The following is a 23,952-nucleotide window of genomic DNA, read 5'->3' on the forward strand; positions in this document are numbered from 1 at the left end:
GCTTTTAAAGTGATCAGGACATCCATGCAGAGATTCCAACATTTTCATAAGCATAGTACACATTATGAAGAGGGAGGCAAATCTCCCTCAGTGCACCTGCACCTAGGTAGCACGACTTCCTTTTGGGCTCTGGATAGTGACAGTAGGCATCAGATTTTGGAGACTATAAAAGAAATGGTATGATAAGAGGACTAGGATCTGAGGAAAGGTGATAATATGTCCCATACAATCCACAGCTCTCAAGAACAATGTGATATGCAAATCAGGAACCCCAAGAGCCTGTTCAACACAAGAATCGTCCTGGTGAACCAGATAAAGTTCTCTGGTAATAAAAGATGAAAGTTGTCCACTGTACTTATCTGAGAATGCAAATGTATGCAGACCTTCATTAATGAGCTAAATGTCTTCATATCTTTGTAGGTATATTAATTTGTTTATTGCTATTCAATTGCTATTAAAATCCTAACCATAAAGTCTTATCTTTAATTCTATTTCCAGCAGACACTGTCAGAATACTGACATTGCCTAGTCTGAATCTAACAGTAGGAAACAACACCAGCTGTGCCTATGCACCACAGAGACCAGAAATGCAGCCCACAGGTAAGACCAGTGTAGAACACAGAAAAATAATATCTGAAATCCTATAAATATAATTGCTTTTGGCAAAGAAAAAATATTTAGAAAAGAAAAAAACATTTCATTTGGAAGAAGCCTAAACTTGCTTTATTTCAAAGTCTTACCTAGCCAGATGATGTAATTTAATTACCAGCCCTTTGGTAGAGAGGAATATGGGGCCAACAACTGCTCCAGATCTAGTCTGGGGGTCTAACTGCAAGATATCAAAGGCATTATTCATGAAAATAAAAATTGGTATATGTATTTCCATGTAAAAATATTCTAATGCATAACTTAGGTACCTTAAAATAGCAATGTTTATAGCACTTTCTGAGTGGTAGGCATGATTTAATCAAAGAAACAAGTTTAGAGCAATAATGATAACTTCAGTGCATCAGTCAGGGGCCCAGACCAGCAACCTCAGGTGGACCATGTTCCTTCCCACCAGATTCCTCTATTACTGGTCACCTACAGCCTGTGTCTCCAAACAGCCATTTCCAGTTACCACCATTATACTGAGGACACATGAAATGCCATAGTGTCACCTGCAAGGACCAGGCTGTGCCCTTGATGATTTCCAAGATGTCACTTTTCCTCATCTTCAGGAGATTTCTATTTGCAATTTTTTAGAAAATGGATGGCCTATCACTCCACACTGTCACTGGAAGACAACATTTCAGTGATTACTCAGAGCTGACATTTTATTATTTAATATTAAAACCCCACCAGAAATCCCAAGTCTGATAAGCTAAAAATGAAGTTGGGAAATAAAGCACCTGACAAATCTGATTTGCAGTAATCAAAATGTCATTTTTTTCAGATGGGAACTAATTATCAACCTGACATGATTTCAGTCTGCTGCCAGTTATGAAACAGCATCCGTTTGCTCTTCATAAAGATGATCAGGCTCACCACTCTGCAGCTAGACACCCAATTTTACCCAATCTCATGAGATTCTTCTATTATGGAAACTAGTAGTAAAGCAATTTCGTGCTCTAAAAGATTAAGACAAGAAATTGCACATTCACAGACTTGTCATGTTCACCTCTTAAAATGTAAATTCTTCCCAGATGTTAAAAAGCCTTTTTTATTTCACACAAAGTCACCTAACAATCTGAGGAAGCATCCTTTCTGGAAGTGATTTTTTATCTCTCAGGTTTGACAATGAGCCTGGACAGAACCCCAAGGCTCACTAGAGACTGACTAACAAATGAAGCCATCATGGAATGGAAGACATGTTTTGGCAGGCTTTCCAGGGCTACTCAGGGGCTGTTGCTGAAGCACAGGTGATTACTAAGTTAAATGTTCCAAATGGACATGGATGAAAGGTTAGCAGGGAACCACAGGATGAAAAAAGCACAACTAAAATAGGAGCTATTTCAACCCTCAGTGGCTTGAAGGATGCTGTTGGAATGGTTGTGGTTAGAAAGAAGGGAGGATGAGCAGCTTTGACTGCTCTGTGCTTGCAAAGGGGCTACATGACTGTCACTGAACAGTCTTAAACACCACCCTCCTCTCTTTTCCAGCCAAGGAGGAAAGGGGTGCAGAGATGCCTTGTAAATGCCCTATAATCATAGTCAATAAATGGGAACCTCATAGATTTGTCCTTTCTATGTATTTCTATATAGCCTTTCTCAGCTACCCCTCTCAGGGTAGAAATAGAAACAATGAGCAATACATGTGTCTTCTTAGGATGTAGTAAGCCCCCCACATATTGGAAAAATCTACTTGCTATTATTAAGAGTCAAATTTTATCTCAACCTAAAGTTTTAAAAATAAACCAACTAAATGGGGGGGAAATTTTAATATGGTTAAGCAAGGAAGTAAGAGGATAAAATAAAGTTGTTTCCTGGTCTCGTGCCATTTGATTCTTCTTTGTGGGAATTCCCAGAGGGAAACAGAACTCTTGGGAGGCAGTTAATGAAGGATGGAGGAAGTTCCTGACAGAAGATTTCACTTTGGATTGCTGCTGAGGGAATTGCCCCACGTGTTATGACATCTTCAGCAGAAAGTAGGGAACAGTGAGCTTCTGAGTCATGCCATGAGTGACACTCTGTTCTCCCCAGCACAGCACCACCAAGCTGCCCTGGCGATCAGCATTCCAGATGGGGAAGGAAAATCATAGCCCTGTGTTGCCTTCGTCCTCAGTGCACAGCTCCACAGCACACACACCAATTCACACAGATGAAATCCAGGCCCTCCAGAGGGGGGCAGCTATCTCCACTTGCACCAAAGCTTTGGCAGGAGAAGATAGGGCAAATTCAGAAAAGACCCTCATGTCATAAATAGAACTGAAGTCACTTCTTCACTGCAAAGCTTATGCGGAACCTCAAAATGTTATGATGATAGCATTATATTAATTTTATGTATCACCTTGGTTAGACTAGCTACCCAGATATTTGCTCCAATACTTATTGGCCAGGGGTAGTAGTGCATGCCTGTAACCCCAGCACTTGAGAGGCTGAGGCAGAAGGATCCCAAGTTCAAGGTCAGCCTGGGCTACATAGCAAAAAAACAAACAAACAAACAACAAATGCAGATGTTGCATCTCATTTAGATGAGATCACCATTTAAATCAGTGCACTGTAAGTAGAGCAGATGATCTTCCACAGTGTCGGTGGGCCTCATCTGATCAATTGAAGGTCTTAGGAACAAAGACTGAGGTTTCCCAAAGAAGGAATGCACCACACAATCCTTGCCTGGGATTCCAGCTTCCGGATTCCCCTACAGATTTTGGACTTGCCAGTCTCCACAATGGCATGAGCCAGTTATTTAAAATAAGTCTCTCTCTCTCCCTCCCTCCTGTTTCTCTGGAGAATCCTAACACTGTTACCAAGCAGATTAAACAGCCCCTCCTCTGTACTGTAGAGCAGAGAGCATAGAGGAACTTGGCACAATATCAACTGCTTAGAAAACCAGACAATTAAATGTCTCTGTGAAAAAGGCTTTTCAACAAAACCCTTCAAATGCTTAGTTGCATTTCCCACTAACTCCTTTAACTGATTCGTGAGTATGAGATGAGCCACTGTGCCACTGGGACTGAAGCATCTGGGCTCAGCTCCCTATGGGGTGGAAGGCCACAAATAGTGGCTGAACTTCCAGAGGCATCTCAAACTTCAGTGTGATTGCAACCCTGAAAGGACAGAGATGTGACGCACTCAGCTCAGAACCGAGAGAGATTATCACCCCCTTAATGGGGCTTGGGGCTATTGTTACTGATACAAAAGCTATTTTTTAAATTAAAAACAGAAAAAAAACCACTTCCTTTCAGGGAAGTGAGACACATACAGAGTAAGGATGGGCATATATCCCGAGGAGTGCACTGTTGAGTGATTTCATCATTGTGCAGACACCATTGCTCTTGCTCAAGGTAAGGTGGCTACGGTATCAGGAAGGATATAAAGTCAACTCTTGGTGTCAGGAGGCCGCCATGAGGAAAAACCACGTGTGATGAGGATGCATGGAGTTCATTGCTGTACTTCCAATGCTGGATTCATTTTCCCACAATGCTAACCAACTTCTGCTAAAGTCATGCACGTCCACAAATCTCACATTTTTAGTTCATCACTCAAATTAAGTGCATTACACACCCTTTGTGCCATAACTTTTATCCTAACTTTTTGGGTACCATATGCTTTTCAGAAGACATATTTTCACAAAATGAAGGATGGGGAAACACAGCAAATCACACAATTTTTAAACACAACTGATGATAACCCGGGACTGACTGAGAGCGCTTCTGCTTCAACTAAGCTGCACAATGCACATGAGGGAATTTAAAATTTATGATTTTGACATTTCTCTTGATTTGTTTTTTATCACTTTTTCTGACCATGCTTGATCAAAATTGCATGGAATAAATCCACAAATAAGGTGGGCCTACTATAATCTTTGGGACCAACATTGTATATGTGGTCTGTTTGTGGTCATTTTGTGGTGCTTTATAATGTTGTAAAGACTATGAAAGCAATGTCATGGGTGATTGTTATAGAAGGAAACTCAACCCCAGCAGGTTTCCAGTTGAGATGGAGTAGCAGAGAGCAAGCATCCCAGGTAGAGGACAGAGAAAAGGGTCAAGCAAAACCAGGTAGCAGCCACCACACTGTCTGGTCAGGGACTTGTGCCAGGAAGCAGTCTAAAGACCTAGCTCAGGGATTCCAAGATGGGAGCTAGAGGGAGGAAGCAGAAAGTGTGCTTCCTAAAGTAAAATCTTAGAGAGATACAGGAGATACACCTTACAGGAAAAAAACACCAAAAAGAGGCAAAACTTTGACTCCTCCACACCCCCAGCCCACGCATAGCATCCCCACTTCACGTTAAACGGAGAAACCAGAGGGCTCCCACACAGCTGCCAGATGCCAGCGCCCAAACCACTTGGAAAGACGCAGACCACAAGATGAACTAAGTGGTACGCAGTACTCCCACAGACAACCCTGGGCCAGATCAGCATAGCTCCGTGGACAGAGTGACTCCCACCCAGGGAAGAAAGAGAAACTGAATAATAAGCAATGACAACAAAAAAGACACGTAGCAAAGAGGGCAGGGCACCCTGAGTACCAAAGAGGGGGGCAGGGGCAATCCCTCACAGAACTGTAAATAAACAAGCTGGCCAGAGAAGGCAGGAGCAGCAGCACACACCCAGCAACCAGAAGCGGGAAAGCTTGTAAAAGTGGTGGTGGGAGAAAAACTCCACAGGAGAGGGGGGAAGGCCCACTTCCCACGTAAACTGTAAATAAACATGCCGGTCTGAGAAAGTGGGTGCAGTGTCACCTCCCCCAATGTGCTTGGAAAGGGGAAAACTTGTAGCAGTGGTGGTCGGGCTCAGGAGAACTCTAAGTAAACATATCCTGCAAGGCTAGTTGAGTGTTAAGCTCACTCCTGAGATCTGCATAAATAAAGCCTCCAGCAACAGCAGGCTGACAGCAGCGGGCAGGTGAGCCACGGACTCAGATAGCCATTCACAGAACTGTCTCCAGACTCTTTTTTTTCCTCTCTTCCTTTGATGAGACAACAACCGAACTACACCTGCATGCTGAAAAACTTACTGAAACTGTATGGCATTTGAACTTAGGACACTTTGTGGTGTTTTTTGTTTTGTTTGGTTTTTTCCTCTTTGATGAGACAACAGAACTACTTCTGAGACACCATCTCCAGGATTGGAGGCTGAGGGACTAACACCAAAATTATTAAGACTGAAACTTTATTGCATCTGAACATGGAGTTTTTTTTTAATCCTCTCTTTGTCTCTCTAATGGCTGTTTAGCTTACTGTTGATTAGTACACTATCTCTCCCTGTTTAAATCTTTGAAAACTTGTTTCTTTGTTTTGTTTTTTTTACTTGTTTACTTATTTTTCCCTTTTTCTTTAACTTCTTTGCTTTCCCTCTCCTCTCACCCTTCCATCCTAAATATCACCATTGTTAATATTACAAGCGAGAAAATACTTAATTGCACACAGTACAGGGACAATAACAACACCAAGGGCAATGATGGGAAGACAAAAAAAACCAGGGAAACCAGCTTCCCCACAGCAAAAAATTAGTACAGGAACCAGAGGGAAATGAACAAAACAGATACTCAGATCCAGACTCCAACAAAATGAAGATAAACTATGCCAAAGAACCCAATGAAGCCCACAAGAATAATTTAAAAGAAGACATACTACAGGTAATCAATGAGAATTTTATAGAGATGATACTGGATAAGGTCAACCAAAATGTACAGGAGACACTCAAGAAATTCCAAGACAACAAAAATAAAGAATTTAAGAAAGCACAAGAAGAAATAAAAGAAACCGTAGAAGCACTGTATAAACACCAAAGTGAAACAGAGAATACGATGAATAAGCGGATAAATGAACTCAGGACAAAAATAGACAACATTAAAGAGGAAACAACTCAGGATATGGAAAACCTCAGAAAAAAGAATGAAACAGAATTGCAAAACAAAACGGAAGGCCAATCCAGCAGAATAGAACAAACAGAAGACAGAATCTCAGAACTTGAAGATGAAATGGTAATTAAAGAAAAAACCGAAGAACTATTAATTAAACAACTCAAGACCTGTGAAAAGAAAATGTAAGAACTCAATGACTCCATCAAAAGACCAAACCTGAGAATCATGGGCATTGAAGAAGGAGAAGAGGTGCAAGCAAAGGGAATGTGTAATATATTCAACAAAATAATAATGGAAAATTTCCCATCTAGAGAAAGATATTCCCATACAGATACAAGAGGCCTCCAGAACACCAAACAGACCTGACCAAAACAGAACTACCCCACAGCATATCATCATTAAAACAACAAGTTCAGAAACTAGGGAAAGAATATTGAAGGCTGTAACAGAGAAAAAACAAGTAACATACAAAGGTAAACCCATCAACATCACATCAGACTTCTCAACAGAAACATTAAAAGCAAGAAGAGCGTGGGGAGAGATCTTCCAGGCACTGAACGAAAATAACTCCAACCATAGGATACTCTACCCAGCAAAACTATCATTCAAAATAGATGGAGCAATAAAAGTCTTCCATGATAAGCAGAAACTAAAACAATACATGACAAGAAAGCCACCACTACAAAAGATTCTTCAAGGGATTCTGCACACAGAAAGTGAAACCCAACATAACCATGAAAGGGCAGGCAGCACCAAACCACAGGAAAAGAAAAAGCAAGACAGTAGAGAGTAACCTCAACTTAGGTACACACAATCAAACCTTCAAAAAACTAAGACAACTAAATGACAGGAATCACCACACACCTATCAGTACTAACACTTAATGTCAACGGACTTAATTCACCCATCAAAAGGCACCGCTTGACGAAATGAATTAAAAAGGAAGATCCAACAATTTGTTGCTTACAGGAGACTCATCTCACCAACAGAAATAAGCATAGGCTAAGGATGAAAGGCTGGAAGATTTACCAAGCCAATGGCCCCCGAAAAGAGGCAGGAGTAGCAATACTTATCTCTGACAAAGTAGACTTCAAACCTACATTGATCAAACGAGATAAAGAAGGACATTCCATACTAATAAAAGGGGAAATAGACCAAAAGGAAATAATAATCATCAATCTGTATGCACCCAATGTTAACGCACCCAATTTCATCAGACATACCCTGAAGGACCTAAAAGCATATATTAACTCCAACACAGTGGTTGTGGGAGACTTTAACACCCCATTATCATCAATAGATAGGTCATCCAAACAAAAAATCAATAATGAAATCCTAGATCTAAAATATACAATAGATCAAATGGACCTAGTAGATGTCTACAGAACATTTCATCCAACTTCTACACAATATACATTCTTCTCAGCAGCCCAGGGAATCTTCTCCAAAATAGATCATATCCTAGGGCACAAAGCTAGCCTCAGCAAAGATGGAAGATAGAAATTATACCGTGCATACTATCTGATCACAATGCAATAACACTAGAACTCAACAACAAAAGTAAAGACAAAAAACATGCAAACAGTTGGAAACTGAATAACTCAGTGCTTAATCAACAATGGGTTATTGATGAAATAAAAGAGGAAATTAAAAAGTTCCTGGAAGTCAATGAAAATGAAAAAAAAACCTACTGGAACCTATGGGACACAGAAAAGGCAGTCCTGAGAGGAAAGTTTATAGCCATGAGTGCATATATTAAAAAGACTAAAAGATCCCAAATCAATGAACTAATGATACATCTCAAACTCCTAGAAAAACAAGAACAAGCAAATCCCAAAACAAATAGAAGGAGAGAAATAATAAAAATAAGAGCTGAAATCAATGAAATAGAAACCAAAAAACATACAAAGAATTAATGAAACAAAAAGTTGGTTCTTTGAAAAAATAAACAAGATTGACAGACCCCTGGCAAACCTGACTAAAATGAGGAGAGAAAAAACCCAAACTAGTAGAATCAGGAATGCAAAAGGGGAGATAACAACAAACACTATCGAAGTCCTGGAAATCATCAGAGACTACTTCGAGAACCTATATTTAAATAAATTTGAAAATCTAAAAGAAATGGACAGATTTCTAGATACATATGATCATCCAAAACTGAACCAAGAGGAAATTAATCACCTGAATAGATCTATAACACAAAATGAAATTGAAGCAGCAATCAAGAGTCTCCCCAAAAAGAAAAGTCCAGGACCTGATGGATTCTCTGCTGAATTCTACCAGACCTTTAAAGAAGAACTGATACCAACCCTCCTTAAACTGTTCCATGAAATAGAAAGGGAAGGAAAACTGCCAAACACATTTTATGAAGCCAGTATTACACTTATCCCAAAACCAGGCAAAGACACCTCCAAAAAGGAGAACTATAGGCCAATCTCCTTAATGAACATTGATGCAAAAATCCTCAACAAAATAATGGCAAACCGAATTCAACAACACATCAAAAAGATCATTCACCATGACCAAGTAGGCTTCATCCCAGGAATGCAGGGGTGGTTCAACATACGAAAATCAATAAACATAATAAACCACATTAACAGAAGCAAAGACAAAAACCACTTGATCATCTCAATAGATGCAGAAAAAGCCTTTGATAAGATCCAACACCATTTCATGATAAAAGCTCTAAGAAAACTAAGAATAGAAGGAAAACATTATAAAAGCTATATATGACAAACCTACAGCCAGCATTATACTTCACAGAGAAAAACTGAAACAATTCCCTCTAAAATCAGGAACCAGACAAGGATGCCCACTAATTCCACTCCTATTCAACATAGTACTGGAATTCCTAGCCAGAGCAATTAGGCAAGAAGGAGGAATAAAAGGAATACAAATCAGTAAAGAAACTGTCAAAATATCCCTATTTGCAGATGATATGATCCTATACCTTAAAGACCCAAAAAACTCTACTCAGAAGCTCCTAGACATCATCAATAGCTACAGCAAGGTAGCAGGGTATGAAATCAACATAGAAAAATCATTAGCATTTCTATACACTAACAATGAGCAAACTGAAAAAGAATGTATGAAAACAATTCCATTTACAATAGCCTCAAAAAAAAAATCAAATACCTAGGTGTAAACCTAACAAAAGATGTGAATGACCTCTACAAGGAAAACTATACACTTCTGAAGAAAGAGATTGAGGAAGACTATAGAAAATGGAAAGATCTCCCATGCTTGTGGATTGGTAGAATCAACATAGTAAAAATGTCGATACTCCCAAAAGCAATCTACATGTTTAATGCAATTCCCATCAAAATTCCAATGACATTCATTAAAGAGATTGAAAAATCTACTGTGAAATTTATATGGAAACACAAGAGGCCACGAATAGCCAAGGCAATACTCAGTCAAAAGAACAATGCAGGAGGTATCACAATACCTGACTTCAAACTATATTACAAAGCAATAATAATAAAAACAGCATGGTACTGGCACAAAAACAGACATGAAGACCAGTGGAACAGAATAGAGGACCCAGATATGAAGCCACACAACTATAACCAACTTGTCTTTGACAAAGGTGCTAAAAATATACGATGGAGAAATAGCAGCCTCTTCAACAAAAACTGCTGGGAAAACTGGTTAGCAGTCTGCAAAAAACTGAAACTAGATCCATGTATATCACCCTATATCAATATTAACTCAAAATGGATCAAGGATCTTAATATCAGACCACAAACTCTAAAGTTGATACAGGAAAGAGTAGGAACTACTCTGGAGTTAGTAGGTATAGGTACGAACTTTCTCAATGGAACCCCAGCAGCACAGCAACTAAAAGAGAGCATAGATAAATGGGACCTCATAAAACTAAAAAGCTTCTGTTCATCAAAAGAAATGGTCTCTAAACTGAAGAGAACACCCACAGAGTGGGAGAAAATATTTGCCAGCTACACATCAGACAAAGGACTGATAACCAGAATATATAGGGAACTTAAAAAACTAAATTCTCCCAAAACTAATGAACCAATAAAGAAATGGGCAAGTGAACTAAACAGAACTTTCTCAAAAGAAGAAATTCAAATGGCCAAAAAAACAGATGAAAAATGCTCACCATCTCTAGCAATAAAGGAAATGCATTTTAAAACCACACTAAGATTCCACCTCACCCCTGTTAGAATAGCCATCATTAGCAACACCACCAACAACAGGTGTTGGCGAGGATGCGGGGAAAAAGGAACCCTCTTACACTGTTGGTGGGAATATAAACTAGTACAACCACTCTGGAAAAAAATTTGGAGGCTACTTAAAAAGCTAGACATTGATCTACCATTTGATCCAGCAATACCACTCTTGGGGATATACCCAAAAAACTGGGACACAGGTTACTCCAGAGGCACCTGCACACCCATGTTTATTGCGGCACTATTCACAATAGCCAAGTTATGGAAACAGCCAAGATGCCCCACCACTGACGAATGGATTAAGAAAATGCGGTATCTATACACAATAGAATTTTATGCAGCCATGAAGAAGAACGCAATGTTATCATTCGCAAGTAAATGGATGGAATTGGAGAACATCATTCTGAGTGAGGTTAGCCTGGCCCAAAAGACCAAAAATCGTATGTTCTCCCTCATATGCAGACATTAGATCAAGGGCAAACACAACAAGGGGATTGGACTTTGAGCACACGATAAAGCGAGAGCACACAAGGGAGGGGTGAGGATAGGTAAGACACCTAAAAAACTAGCTAGCATTTGTTGCCCTCAACGCAGAGAAACTAAAGCAGCTACTTTAAAGCAACTGAGGCCAATAGGAGAAGGGGACCAGGAACTAGAGAAAATGTTAGTTCAAGAAGAATTAACCTAGAAGGTAGCACACACGCACAGGAAATCAATGTGAGTCAACTCCCTGTATAGCTATCCTTATCTCAACTAGCAAAAACCCTTCGTCCTTCCTATTATTGCTTATACTCTCTCTACAACAAAATTAGAAATAAGGGCAAAATAGTTTCTGCCGGGTAGCCAGGGGTAAGGGGGGTAGGGTGGAAGGGAGAGGGGGGTGAAGGGGAGAGAAATGACCCAAACATTGTATACACATATGAATAAAATAAAAATTAAAAAAAAAAGACCTAGCTCATGCGATGAAGGAGATGTGGGAAGAATAGAAAGGACAAAAAAAGAAAGGGTTACGAGTACATTCTTCTCATATCACATGAGTAGGCCAGCAAGACCCAAACTGGGGCCAATAATCATTCTGACTTCTAGGTATACCAAACTTACACAGTTAAAAAACAGTATTACAGATGCAAGAGACACTTGGCCAATAAATGATGATGCTTTTGAATGTTTACATGGGAAGTCAGAGGTGAAGCATATTACGCACAGTGAGAGTGTCATTCCAGTGGATGGCAAAATTCTGAGTGGAGTGTATGCTGCCTTCCATGCATATTAAAGTGGAAAAACCTGTTCTGTTAACTCCAGACACAATAGGAAAAGGTATATCATGCAGTTAGAGTTCTGGGATGACCTCTAGTAAACCGTTAAAAAATAGTTACTGGGTCACAAGATTTGGCCTGTTTTAACATTCTCCATTTAGCTTTTTTGTGTTTGCTGATTTTTCCACAATGAATGTGAATTGCTCGTGTGAAGAGGAAAGGGTGTTTTTGAAGCCCTGCCAAGAGCAATTCTAAAGATAAAGTGTGTCATAAGTCAGCAAAATTTGTTCCTGTACAAGTACATCTCACCCTGTGGACTGACATTTGCTCAGATGCAAAATAAAAATGAACAGTCTTCTGAGATGAGAAAGGAAAGATCAGCAGTCTGCAGATGGTACCAACCTGGATCGCAGAGGCATTTGTAGCTGGTTCCCACGCTGCGGCACGTGCCATGAGCACATGGGCTGAGGGCACAGAAGTCAACCAGCTGGGCGCAGGTTGGTCCCCTGAAGCCCGGGCTGCAGCTGCAGGTAAAGTGCACCCCATCCACATAGCAGGTGCCATTGTTCTGGCATGGTGATGAGGCACAGGGGTCCACCTTTTCTTCACAGGCAGAGCCTAAGTATCCTGCAAGAAAATAGGAGGGCTTTAAAAAATTAAAATTTGTTTGCACATAATAATTAATAAATGGAGCCCACAGAATTCAACTTTTCTCCATTATGAGTAGATTAACCAATTAGCCATTACTAGCATCCAGATTCGCCACAATCCAACAAGGGCAGTCAGGTTGTTTTTCTTATCTTGGCAAGCATGTGTTAAAATATTAAACTCCATGATTCCACTCTTGTTGAAACACAAACTATATGACATACATTCATGTGTGGGTGTTCATATAGTTAATGTACTGCATTTATGTGTGCATGTGTGTATAAATAGTCTAGAAAGATTCCAAAGTAAGTTGATGGTGATTTCCTACAGAAAGGTAGAATTTGATTCAGTGGGGGGGCTTTCCTCTGTGTACATTTCTTACTTTGCTTTTACAATGAGTCACAACCCTAAATCTCAAAAACAAAAACCATATAAAATAGTAAATAATGAAAAAATATCTAAATAATTTTCCATCCTTATCCCTCTGTCCTCTACTGGGTCATTGAAAGGGATAAACAAAGTGGTACTCTGTATATTTATATGATGTATTTCCGACTGGGAAATAGGAAGTAATTAGGCACTAACATGAATAAAATCAAAAACACTGTGCTACCCCAGTACAGAAAAAAATTGTTCTAGATGAAAGAAGCCAGACAAAAAAATCATATATTATATAATTCCACTTATAAGAAATATCCAGAAAAAGAAAACCTGTAAGTATAGAAAATAGAAAAGTTCTAAAACTGGACTGTGGTGACAGCTGCACAACTGTAAGTTTACTAAAAGGTACTGGTTTGTATACTTTGAAAGAATGAATTTTACAATATAGAAATTGTACACTTAAAATGAGTGCATTTATGATGTGTAAATTATGAAAGGCTGTTCATTTTTTAAACTTCGGGTATGTTTATTGTGTGGGTAGTTTTTATTCTGTTCTCTATGTGTGTGATTCAGTATTTCTCAAGTTAAAAAATTATGTATCCATATATGTGTGGATCTGCACATCTGTATCCATGTAGATATGTGTATTTAACAATGCTTCAGATAAAACCTATACTTATTTTAACATTGTAAGAGTAATGTGAAAAGTAAATGAAGATTATTTAAATTTTAGAGATAAAGGTTACATAAGTGTACCCATGTACGCTTTCGTTTTGATATTCCATTTCACCTTTTATCTACATTTAAGTTTACACTCAACTCATCTTCACACAGAACTCCTTAGCAATATTGACAATTTTCACAGTATTGTTTAAAACACAGCGAATATATAAAATGAAAATCGTTCTCAGACTTAATTATCATACCATTCACAAATTGGCATAATCAACTTGGTGTTTCTCTGCATAGAATAGAAAAGAATTAAATCCAGTGCTATTCAACAGTTTATAAATTTCCTGGTATCTCTTCAGTTTTAGAAATGATACCAAAATGTACCAGGCAATCAGTTTTAATAATACTTGAATTCTCCAAAGAGTCCTTTGGTAAACTAGAGTGGAATATAATTCTATCCTTCATGAGATGCATTCCATTTCATTCTGATTGAAAAAGAAGATATTTAAATACTTACTAACATATGACAGTACTACATGTTGTCATTATTTAGCATGTCATTTTTTTAAAAAAATAGGACTTAATATCTCAAATCTCTTAATTTCAGAACAAAATAAAATTATTCTTATCTGTGTCTAGAAAATGCAGCATAAACATTTGAAAAATGAAAGATCCAATTTGCTCATTGACTGTGACAATAAAGTAATTAAATCTTTTTTTCTTAATTGAGAAATGAATTGACCGAGTCAATCCACAACTTGCATTTGGCTGGATACAGTTTACTTAAAAAGAAAAGAAGGGAAATTCTGACTAAACGACTACTAGAATTGATAAACTAATTCAATGAACTCTCAGGATAGGAAATCAACAAGCAAAAATCATTATTTGAAGTGGGGAGGGTTTGAGAAACAGTCTCATTACGTAGCTCGGGCTGACCTGGAGCTCACTATGTAGCCCAGGCTGGCCTCAAACTCATATTCCTGCCTCTGCTCCTGAGTGCTGTGCTTACAGGTGTGCACCACCAAGCCTGGCCTAATAGTAGCACTGAACTCGCTGAAAAAGACATCAGGAAAGCACTCACATTCATAGCAGCTACAAAAAAATAAATACCTAGGAATAAATTTAACCAAGGAAGTGAAAGCTCTCTAAATGAAAATCAAAACACTGATGAGAAAAATTGAAGAAGATGCAAAAAAAAAAAAAAATGGAAAGACTTCCCAAGTTCAGAGATTGGAAGAATTAACTTTGTTAAAATATCCCTACTATCTAAAGCAATTTAGAGATGCAGTACAGTTCCCATCAAAACACCAAGGATGTTCTTCACAGAAATTCTTAAAAATCCTAAAATCCATACAAAAATACCAAGACTCCAAAGAGCCAAAGTAACCTTGAACCTAAAGAGCAAAGCCAGAGGCATCACAATACCCGAATTCAAGGGGTACTACAAAGTCATAGTAACCAAGACAGCATGAAACTTGCATAAAAATAGACACATAGTCTAATTAAAAAAAAAACTGTAGTCAACTGATTCTCAACAAAGGCACCAAAACATGCACTGGAGAAAGCACAGCCTCTTGATAAAATGATACTGAGAAAATGGATATCCACATGCCAAAGATTAAAACTTGACCCCTTATATCTCATTCTGACAAAAATCAATTCAAAATGGACCAAAGACCTAAGTGCAACACCTGAAACTATGAAAGTAGTCAGAGGAAACATGTCAAGAAAGCAGCTTAGACAATGGCTTTATGTAACCCCAAAAGTACAGGAAACAAAAGCAAAACTGGGATTATATCAAACTAAAAAGCTTGTGCACAATGAAGGAAATCATTAGCAAACAGACAACCTACAGAGTGGGAGAAAATGTCTGCCACCTATTCAGCTGACAAAAGACTAATACCCAAAATACGTAAGGAGCTCAAAAACACTTAACAGCAATAAACAAGTGATCCTACCATATGATCCACCTCGCTCACTTCTGGGTATATATCCAAAGGAAATTAACTCAAAAGGTCAAAGACACACCTGCACCTCCATGTTTATCACACACTATTCACAATAGCTAAGACACAGAATTGACCTAGATGCTCATCCACAGATGAATGGATACAGAAAACTGATACGTGTATACATGGAATGTTACTTAGCCACACAGAATGAAATCTTGTCATTTGAAGCAAAACGGATGGATGACATTATGTTATGTGAAATAAGGCAGACCCAGAAAGACAAATACTATGTGTTCTCTCATATGTGGAAACTAAAAACGGTCAACCTAAATGTAGAATAGTGATCACTACAGGCTGGGGAGGTGGGAGGTTGCATAATGGGAACCAAAAGCCAATTAGATGGAAGGAAGGAATTCTGGTGTTTCACAGAGTAGTGAGATAACTATAGCTCTGTGTTTTATGGAGCTCTAAATGAGAAGAGTTCAAAAATTCCAAACATAAATGATAAGGAGAAGAAAATGTTAATTACCCTGATTTGGTCCGTGTACACTGTATGCAACACATGTTGCTATATCAAACTGAACCTGTTTAATATGTATAATGAATATATGTTAATAAAAAATAAATAAAATTTCATATACATAGATATGCATGTATGTAGACTAGGTTGTAGTCTAATCCTTGTGAGCCTACCAATTGCTTTATAAGAAATTTAAGTTCATAATAAAATGTACACCCAAGACTAGGTGCAAAGTTACCTGTAAGAGCAGTGAATAACAAAATTCTAAACTTCAATGTTCAGAAAGACATTGAACTCAAGAGGATACACTTTTTCTCTGCAGTAGACCTGAACTAACAGCCACAGAAAATGGCAATAGTCTTTTAGTTGAAGACACAGAGAAGAGAAATGATTATAGGAACTGGGCCCTTGAAAATCCTCTAAGTTTAAGATGGGTGAAAAGCTAATTTCTAAGAACATATATGGAGGATCAAAAATGGAATTCAAAATAAGAAACTTATATGTAAGTCAGAAGCATAAAAATGAAAAAGTACTTAGAACTAGTAGAATCCAGGAAAGTTGGATATTAGTTAAATTATGGTTCTGAATGGAGTCTACTCTGAATCTTAAACATCAGATTCACAATGTCATAGGCTGAATTGAGTTCCTCTAAAATTCATAGTTTGAAGTCCTACCTCCCAATACCTCAGAATACAGCCTTCAAAAAAGTTACTAATACCAGGTAAGTTTGAAGACAGCCCCAGCTACATAGTGAGACCCTGTCTCAAAAGAAAAAAAAGTTGGTTAAGTTGAAGTGAGATTGTTAGCATGGGCCTGAATCCAATCTGATTGATAGATCAGAGATCAGGACACAACAAAGAAACCCAAAGAGCTAAACAAGGAAAGAGTTTGTGGACCCTGCTAACACCTTTATCTCAAATCGTCTAGGCTCAAGAACTGTGAGAGTAAATGTTGTTTAAGCCACCCCACTTTGTGCTATTTTGTTATGGCAGCCCAAGCAAACTCAAACAAGTAAGGAGCAAAAAGAGACAGGAAAGCAAAGCTTAGGGTTCCTGAGTTTGAACTCTGTATCTGTCATCCACCAGCAAACTGACTGTGCCAGAGCCTCTAATGGAAAACAAGACTGAAGTTATTTGCATCATAAGATCTAAAAATAAATGTTATCACGATTCCATCCAGTGTTGGATGAATGAATGAATGAAATGATACTATAACAGCAACAGCTAACATCCACCAGGGGTAGGTAATTTAAACCTTTCTGTGAATTATTCCACTTAATTCACTGTAGTGATAGCATTAAGAACCACCAGGAACCCTGTTTTATAAGTGGGAAAACAAAAGTGTGAGGTAGCCTGCTCAAGTCCATAGAGCTAGTAGAAAACTGATTTAGTATGCAAAACCCATGCTCTTATTATTCTGCTATAATGCATGGAATTGAAGTGAGTGACCAGCCAGTTCCAATGTTGTGATGTGTAAGCATAACCAGGACTTCTGTTTTGTTTGTGTCTTGGTGAACAAATAGGAAACCTATTGATCACATCAAAATAAAGGAAAAATTGAATTTTAGAAAGACAATCACTCTAGTTCCCTGATGACATACTCAGCGATAAATACTAATATAATCCACAGCATATTCTAAGTAGAAAGTAAAGTGAGTAAAAAGGAAATAATGGGTCATAACTCTGGAGGAAGCCAATATCTCTGTAAGGCCAAAAGGAGTGAGGGAAGTGCAAAGACATAGAGCATTGGCTGTTCAGATCATGAATGGTCTTACATGTCACTAGGAGGTCACATTTTATTCTGAGGCTACTGGGCATTACCTGCTTACACTTTGTGTGTGTGTGTGTGTGTGTGTGTGTGGAACTGAGGTTTGAGCTCAGGGCTTCATGCTTGCAAGGCAGTCACTGTACCACTTGAGGAACACCTCCAGTCCATTGTGCTCTGGTTGTTTTGGAGATGGGGTCTCATGAACTATTTGCTCAGCCTGACCTTGAACTGTCATCCTCCTGATCATAGCCTCCCAAGTAGCTAGAATTACAGGTGTGAGTCACTGGCACCTGCTTTCTATTTGCATTTTTAAATCTCCAATTACAGGCCATGTGGAGAGGAAACCAGAGGGGTTGAGGCTGGAAGCAGAAAACCAGGTGTTTATTAAAATCGGAGGCCATGAGAATCAACTTACAGCATGAGGATGATAAATATATGAAGGTAGGAGAATGATTTTATAAGTGATGTTGTCAATTCAGAGATCAGTGAGACTACAGAAGAATGAAAGACAGGACAGAGCCTTGTGATGTAATATAACAGGAGTCAAAAACTCAAACGCCAGCAGGAGCCGACTAGATAATGTTTATGAGGAAAGTGTGCCAAGTATAGTACAATCGAGAGTGGCAGGGACTGTGGCAAAATGGAGAAACCATGCCTCTTCCAGAGAAGAAAGCCACCACTGACCTGCATCAATCTGAAATGTGGGGCCGGTCACCAGAGCTCCCAAATTTCCAAAAGGAGTCTGAAATCCAAACTCTTTGAACCTTTCTTAGTTTAGAGCATTGGTAAATCATTTCTCTAGCAAATAAAATAGGACTTATGTTTGTGGCTTCTGTGTTACTTCATGTCAAAGAACACAGGCTTTGGAGTAAAAACAAATGGATTTAAAAGCCAGCTCTGCCCACTAAACTGTGGGAACCACGACTAGTGCTGAACCACCCCAAACTTCTGCCTTGGCATTCCATGAAGTGGAAATATTAACGTCCACAACTTATATTTCTTACAAAGCTTAAATTGCAAGGCACTTGGAACAGTGACTCTCCAATAGTAAGTGTCCAATAAAAAGCAGATTTAATTACAATGTTATTGCAGACCAGGGACAATGTGGATGGTGTTACTACCAACTGCAATGGGAAACACAGGAGGAGGTTCTGAAAACAGGGTGATGAGTTCAGTGTTGCTCATGCCAAGTTGAGGTGCTTTTGTAGTTGTTCAGTAGTGAGCCGAGAATACAGACATAGATCTCGGGACAGAGGCATGACTAGAGAACATGGATTGGGAGTCATATGTGCATGTGTGGGAAATGAATTGGTAGGTACAGATGCTGCCACTTGGGTGGAACTCTGGACAACTGAATCATTTAGGAGAACAAGGAAGGAAAGGAAGAAGAGATAGATTAGTCAGTTTTGAAAATACTATTTCTTTGACTAGTAAATTCTCTATTTCCTTCTACCAGCTTAGTCATCCTCTGGTTCACATGATGTCCTTTTGCAAATAAGTCACATTTCTTCATCTACCCCGTAACTGACCTTCCTAAGAGAAACATGGTCAAGGTTTCGTAATACAAAGAATGCAAAGCCAAAAAAGCTCAAAGTTTGAATCTTACTACCTGTGTGACCTTGGGCAAGGAACTTACTCATTCTTTGCTCCAATTTCTTTACCAATATAATGGAGTGAGTGACTGCTACAATGGAAGAGTGAATAAGATAGCACACGGTGTTCAACAAATGTGAGATTCTCCTTCCTTTAAGCAGCGATGCTGGGAAATTTCAATCTGCTTGTGTGCTCAGAGTTTGTAGTTGAGGAAACTGGATTATTAGTCAGTCTCTGGAACATGATCAAAATTCACATTTGCTTGAGTCCCTGAGGTCATGACCCTGGAAACGTCCAAGGGTGTTTTCTGGAATCAGGAGGTGCTCACATACTGCTCTTTCAACACAGTTCATTGTGCCAACCTACAGGACTGGCAAATGTGGTGGGATCCTGGGACAAACAGTTGTGGGAAGGGGTGTAGGCAGAACATCCCCGAGAATGTCTCTTCATAGACTCAAAAGGACAGTCTGATGAAACTGTTTGTATGTTTGTATGTTCTAGGCACCATTCCAAGTGTTTAACTCTAGTAACTCACTTAGCCTTCACACCAACCCTATGAGAATAAAGTACTATTATTTTTTCATTTCTTTTCTTAATCTTTTTATTAGTATATAATAGTTGTACAGGGGATTTTGTTGTGACATTTTCATATATGAGTAGAACTGATACTGGTTTGGTTCATCCCCTCCATTATTGTCCCTCTTTCCCTTCCCCTTTCTTAAAATGACTTTAACAGTTTTCAGTGTCTATATTCATAGATGTATAGAAAATACATCAACCATATTCACCCTCCTGTACCCTTTCATTTACTCTCCCCCCACTAGTCTCATCCTTTTAACATGACCTGCTTTATATTCCCATCCTTCATTGTTTAAATGTCTGCTCATTGTTCAGAGAGGTTTTGTCTTGGTATTTCACCTATAAATATATTGTATTTTAATCAGCCTAACACCCTCTATTACTCTTCCTTATTATTTTCCCCCTACTTGGTATTGTTAAGCAGCTTTCAGTGTTTGTTGAGTTTTGCACCTACACAGACACAATGGACTTTATTATTCTCTCTCTACCATTCTCTTCTTTCCCTCCTCCCCTAGTCTCCTCAAACAGTCCCACTATTGGAAAAATTTCCTTTTTAGATAGGAAAGTAGGCACAGAAAGATCAAGTAACTTGCCCAAGGTTACACAGACAGTAAAAGGCAGCAATGGGATCTGAACCCAGGCACTCCAACTCAAGCCCAAGCTCCATGGTAATACTCAGTATTGGAGGTATATCAGGAATGGGAAGCCAAGAACGGGAAGACAGGTGCTCTGGGTTCTTTAGAACTCTCATTGACTGGCTATGTATTGCTGAAGCTGCTGCTTGTCCTGATGTCCTTCTCCCAACTTCCCACAGTCATAGAACTTCTGCTTACATAGTTGCACAGAGTAATGACTGTATTTACCAGCCTCTGCTGCTCCTAGATGTAGACCTGTGACTTCATTCTGGACAGTGAGATACAGGTGGAAATGTCACCTCTAAGAAATTCTATTTAGAAAGAGTTGGTATGCACCTTTGTTCTTCTACTTCTTTCTCTCTTCATAGATCTTACTCTATGGACCACAGATAAGACACTGAGTTATTCCTATGCTTGGTGGAATTTTCCATTCATAGACAAAATATTCAGTGAACCCTGGGGAGGAAAAATCCAAATGAACACACAGTAACGTCATGGTCAAAGTGCTGAAAATCAATAATTAAGAAAAAATACTAAAAGGAGTCTGAAGAAAAAAGTACAACACATATAAGGAGCAATAAGGGTGATACATGATTGCCAACAGGAGCAATCTAATCATATCAATAATTATACTGAATGTAAGTGGACTAACACTCCAAATAAAAGGCAGAGATTCTCAGATTGTATTAGAAAATGCAAGATCTATTTGTTCTCCAAAAGTAACACACTTTAAACAATAAAAACACACAAACATTGAAGGCAAAAATGGGGGAAAATCTTGAAAAAGAAAGCTAGTATACACATAGTGAGTTCCAGGCCAGTCTGAACAGTTTGAGCAAGACTGCCTCAAAAACAAACAAGAGATTATCTGACATAAAGAGGGATGCTTGCCAATGAGATTGGATTTTGAGCACATGATAAAAGCAAGAGCACACAAGGGAGGGGTGAGGATAGGTAAGACACCTAAAAAATTAGCTAGCATTTGTTGCCCTTAACGCAGAGAAACTAAAGCAGATACCTTAAAAGCAACTGAGGCCAATAGGAGAAGGGGACCAGGAACTAGAGAAAAGGTTAGATCAAAAAGAATTAACCTAGAAGGTAACACCCACGCACAGGAAATCAATGTGAGTCAATGCCCTGTATAGCTATCCTTATCTCAACCAGCAAAAACCCTTGTTCCTTCCTATTATTGCTTATACTCTCTCTTCAACAAAATTAGAGATAAGGGCAAAATAGTTTCTGCTGGGTATTGAGGGGGTGGGGGGGAGAGGGAGGGGGCGGAGTGGGTGGTAAGGGAGGGGGTGGGGGCAGGGGGGAGAAATGACCCAAGCCTTGTATGCACATATGAATAATAAAATAATTAAATAAATAAATAAATAGAGAGGGATGCTTGCTATGAAAAAAAGTGAAAGATCCAACTGCCCTAAATGTGTAGGCATCTCATAAGAGAGCTTCAAAGTACATGAAATAAAAAACTACCAGAGAAACAACCGTCATAGAGGGACCACTTTCTTAGTAGTGAATAGAGTGAGTAGACAAGGTGAAAAAGTGTATAAATATTTGAACAACATATCCCTTTTACATGCATGTGAAACCAGCCAATCATTTCACTAGATGTAGGAAAATTGTTCCACAAAATTCAGCACCCATTCATTATTTTAGAAAGGGCAAAACTCTTAGCAAACTAGAAATAGATGGCAATTTCCTCCATCTTATAGGGTACGTGCAATAAACTTATAGGTAACATCATATTTAATTGTAAAATAATGAATATTTCCCCCTAAGAGAATAAAGGAAGGATGTCTACCCTCAGCATTTACATTAACATTTCACTGGAGATTCTTTATCTTCAATAAGATAATTAAAAAGTGCAAAGCATAGACAGGAAGAAAACAAGACTCTATTATTCAACAATCTGTAATTTTTTATGTAAAGAAAATTCTAAGAAATCTACAATAAAAATCATGGAAACTTATAAGCAAATGTAGCAAATCATCAGGATAAAAAGTCAATAAACAAATATCAAACAGGAGGGTAGAACGGGTTCTTCCCTGGGAGGGGGGGATGAAGTGACAGGAAAAGTTTGAAGGAGGGTGAATATGGTGCAAATACTGTGTACAGATGTATGTCAATGTAAAAATGATACCTGTTGAAAGTACTCTAGGAATGGAGAGGGGGGGATAAAGGAGAATGGTGGAGGGGAGTGAATTCAAGTATGATGTATATGATAGTGAATCCTACAATGTACCCAACCCAGCACAACAATAAAAAAATCAATTATATCTCTATACAGTAGTAAGAAGTACCTGGAAGTTAAAAATTTTTAATGGAATTTACAGTGTTATCTAAAGACACAAAATAGAAATAAGTTCAACAAAAGATATTCAAGACTTCTATCCTGAAAACTATGAAACATGACTTAGAAAAATTGAAAACACCCAAACAAATAAACACATATACCATGTTCATGGATTGGAGGGTTTCGTGTTATTATGCAAATTCTCCCCAAATTGATTTACTGTGATATCAACTATTTGGGGAGTTGATTACTTGAAAGTGAATCCAATTGTAATTGATAGATGAAGGCAACACAATCAAGTAAGTGGCTCTTGTATGTCTCAGCTTCCTCATTTGTAAAAAATATAAATAACAGGAAATCTGTATGCATCAAGTGGTTTTAGTTGTACAAGTACAAAGAAGAGGAGAAAGAATTTCAGTATTAAAAGTAATGGCAGATATTAACTGAGTTATCGTATACCCGTCCACATGCTGAGAGCTGGAATCTATTACGACTTACTAATCGTGCCCACTAGCTCAAATGATGTCTACTACTTCCCAGATTTACATAAGGAAGCTTCAAGACTTCATATTAGGGAACCAATCTAGGAACATTCGTCTGGAAAATCATTCAAAAGTAAAATTCAGATTCATCTGACTCCAAAACTGTGTTCTTAGGCCCCATGCTGTATGCTGCCTCGTATAGGAGAGTTTGCTTAAAAGTACTTGACAAGTTGAAGGTGCAGCTTAGAAAATAATGGCTGGGTTCAACCCATCCCTGCCCTAAATTCTGTGGTTTAAGATTGCTTTAGAAAACTGAAATTACTTAGCAATTACAAATTCTGAATTCTGTATTTGCATAAATACCACAAGCCCAATTTGCCTACTGGGTCTCTGTATTTCTACTATCATATGGAGGATATTTTCTAATTTAATTATGAAACTCAGGTCCTGAGGAATATTCAGTATTACC

The 23,952-nt window shown here is 38.5% G+C and overlaps 1 protein-coding gene across 1 annotated transcript in view; it reads right to left on the reverse strand.

Annotated features, from left to right (window-relative positions):
- Positions 1-23,952, reverse strand: part of Dner (delta/notch like EGF repeat containing) — a 317,628-nt gene that overhangs the window by 62,199 nt on the left and 231,477 nt on the right. The window contains exon 8 of the mRNA XM_074071918.1: positions 12,358-12,582. Within this exon, the coding sequence (XP_073928019.1) occupies positions 12,358-12,582 (225 nt within the window). The remainder of the gene's footprint in view (positions 1-12,357; positions 12,583-23,952) is intronic.

This window comes from Castor canadensis, chromosome 4 (assembly GCF_047511655.1).
Source record: "Castor canadensis chromosome 4, mCasCan1.hap1v2, whole genome shotgun sequence".
NCBI classification, from domain to species: domain Eukaryota; kingdom Metazoa; phylum Chordata; class Mammalia; order Rodentia; family Castoridae; genus Castor; species Castor canadensis.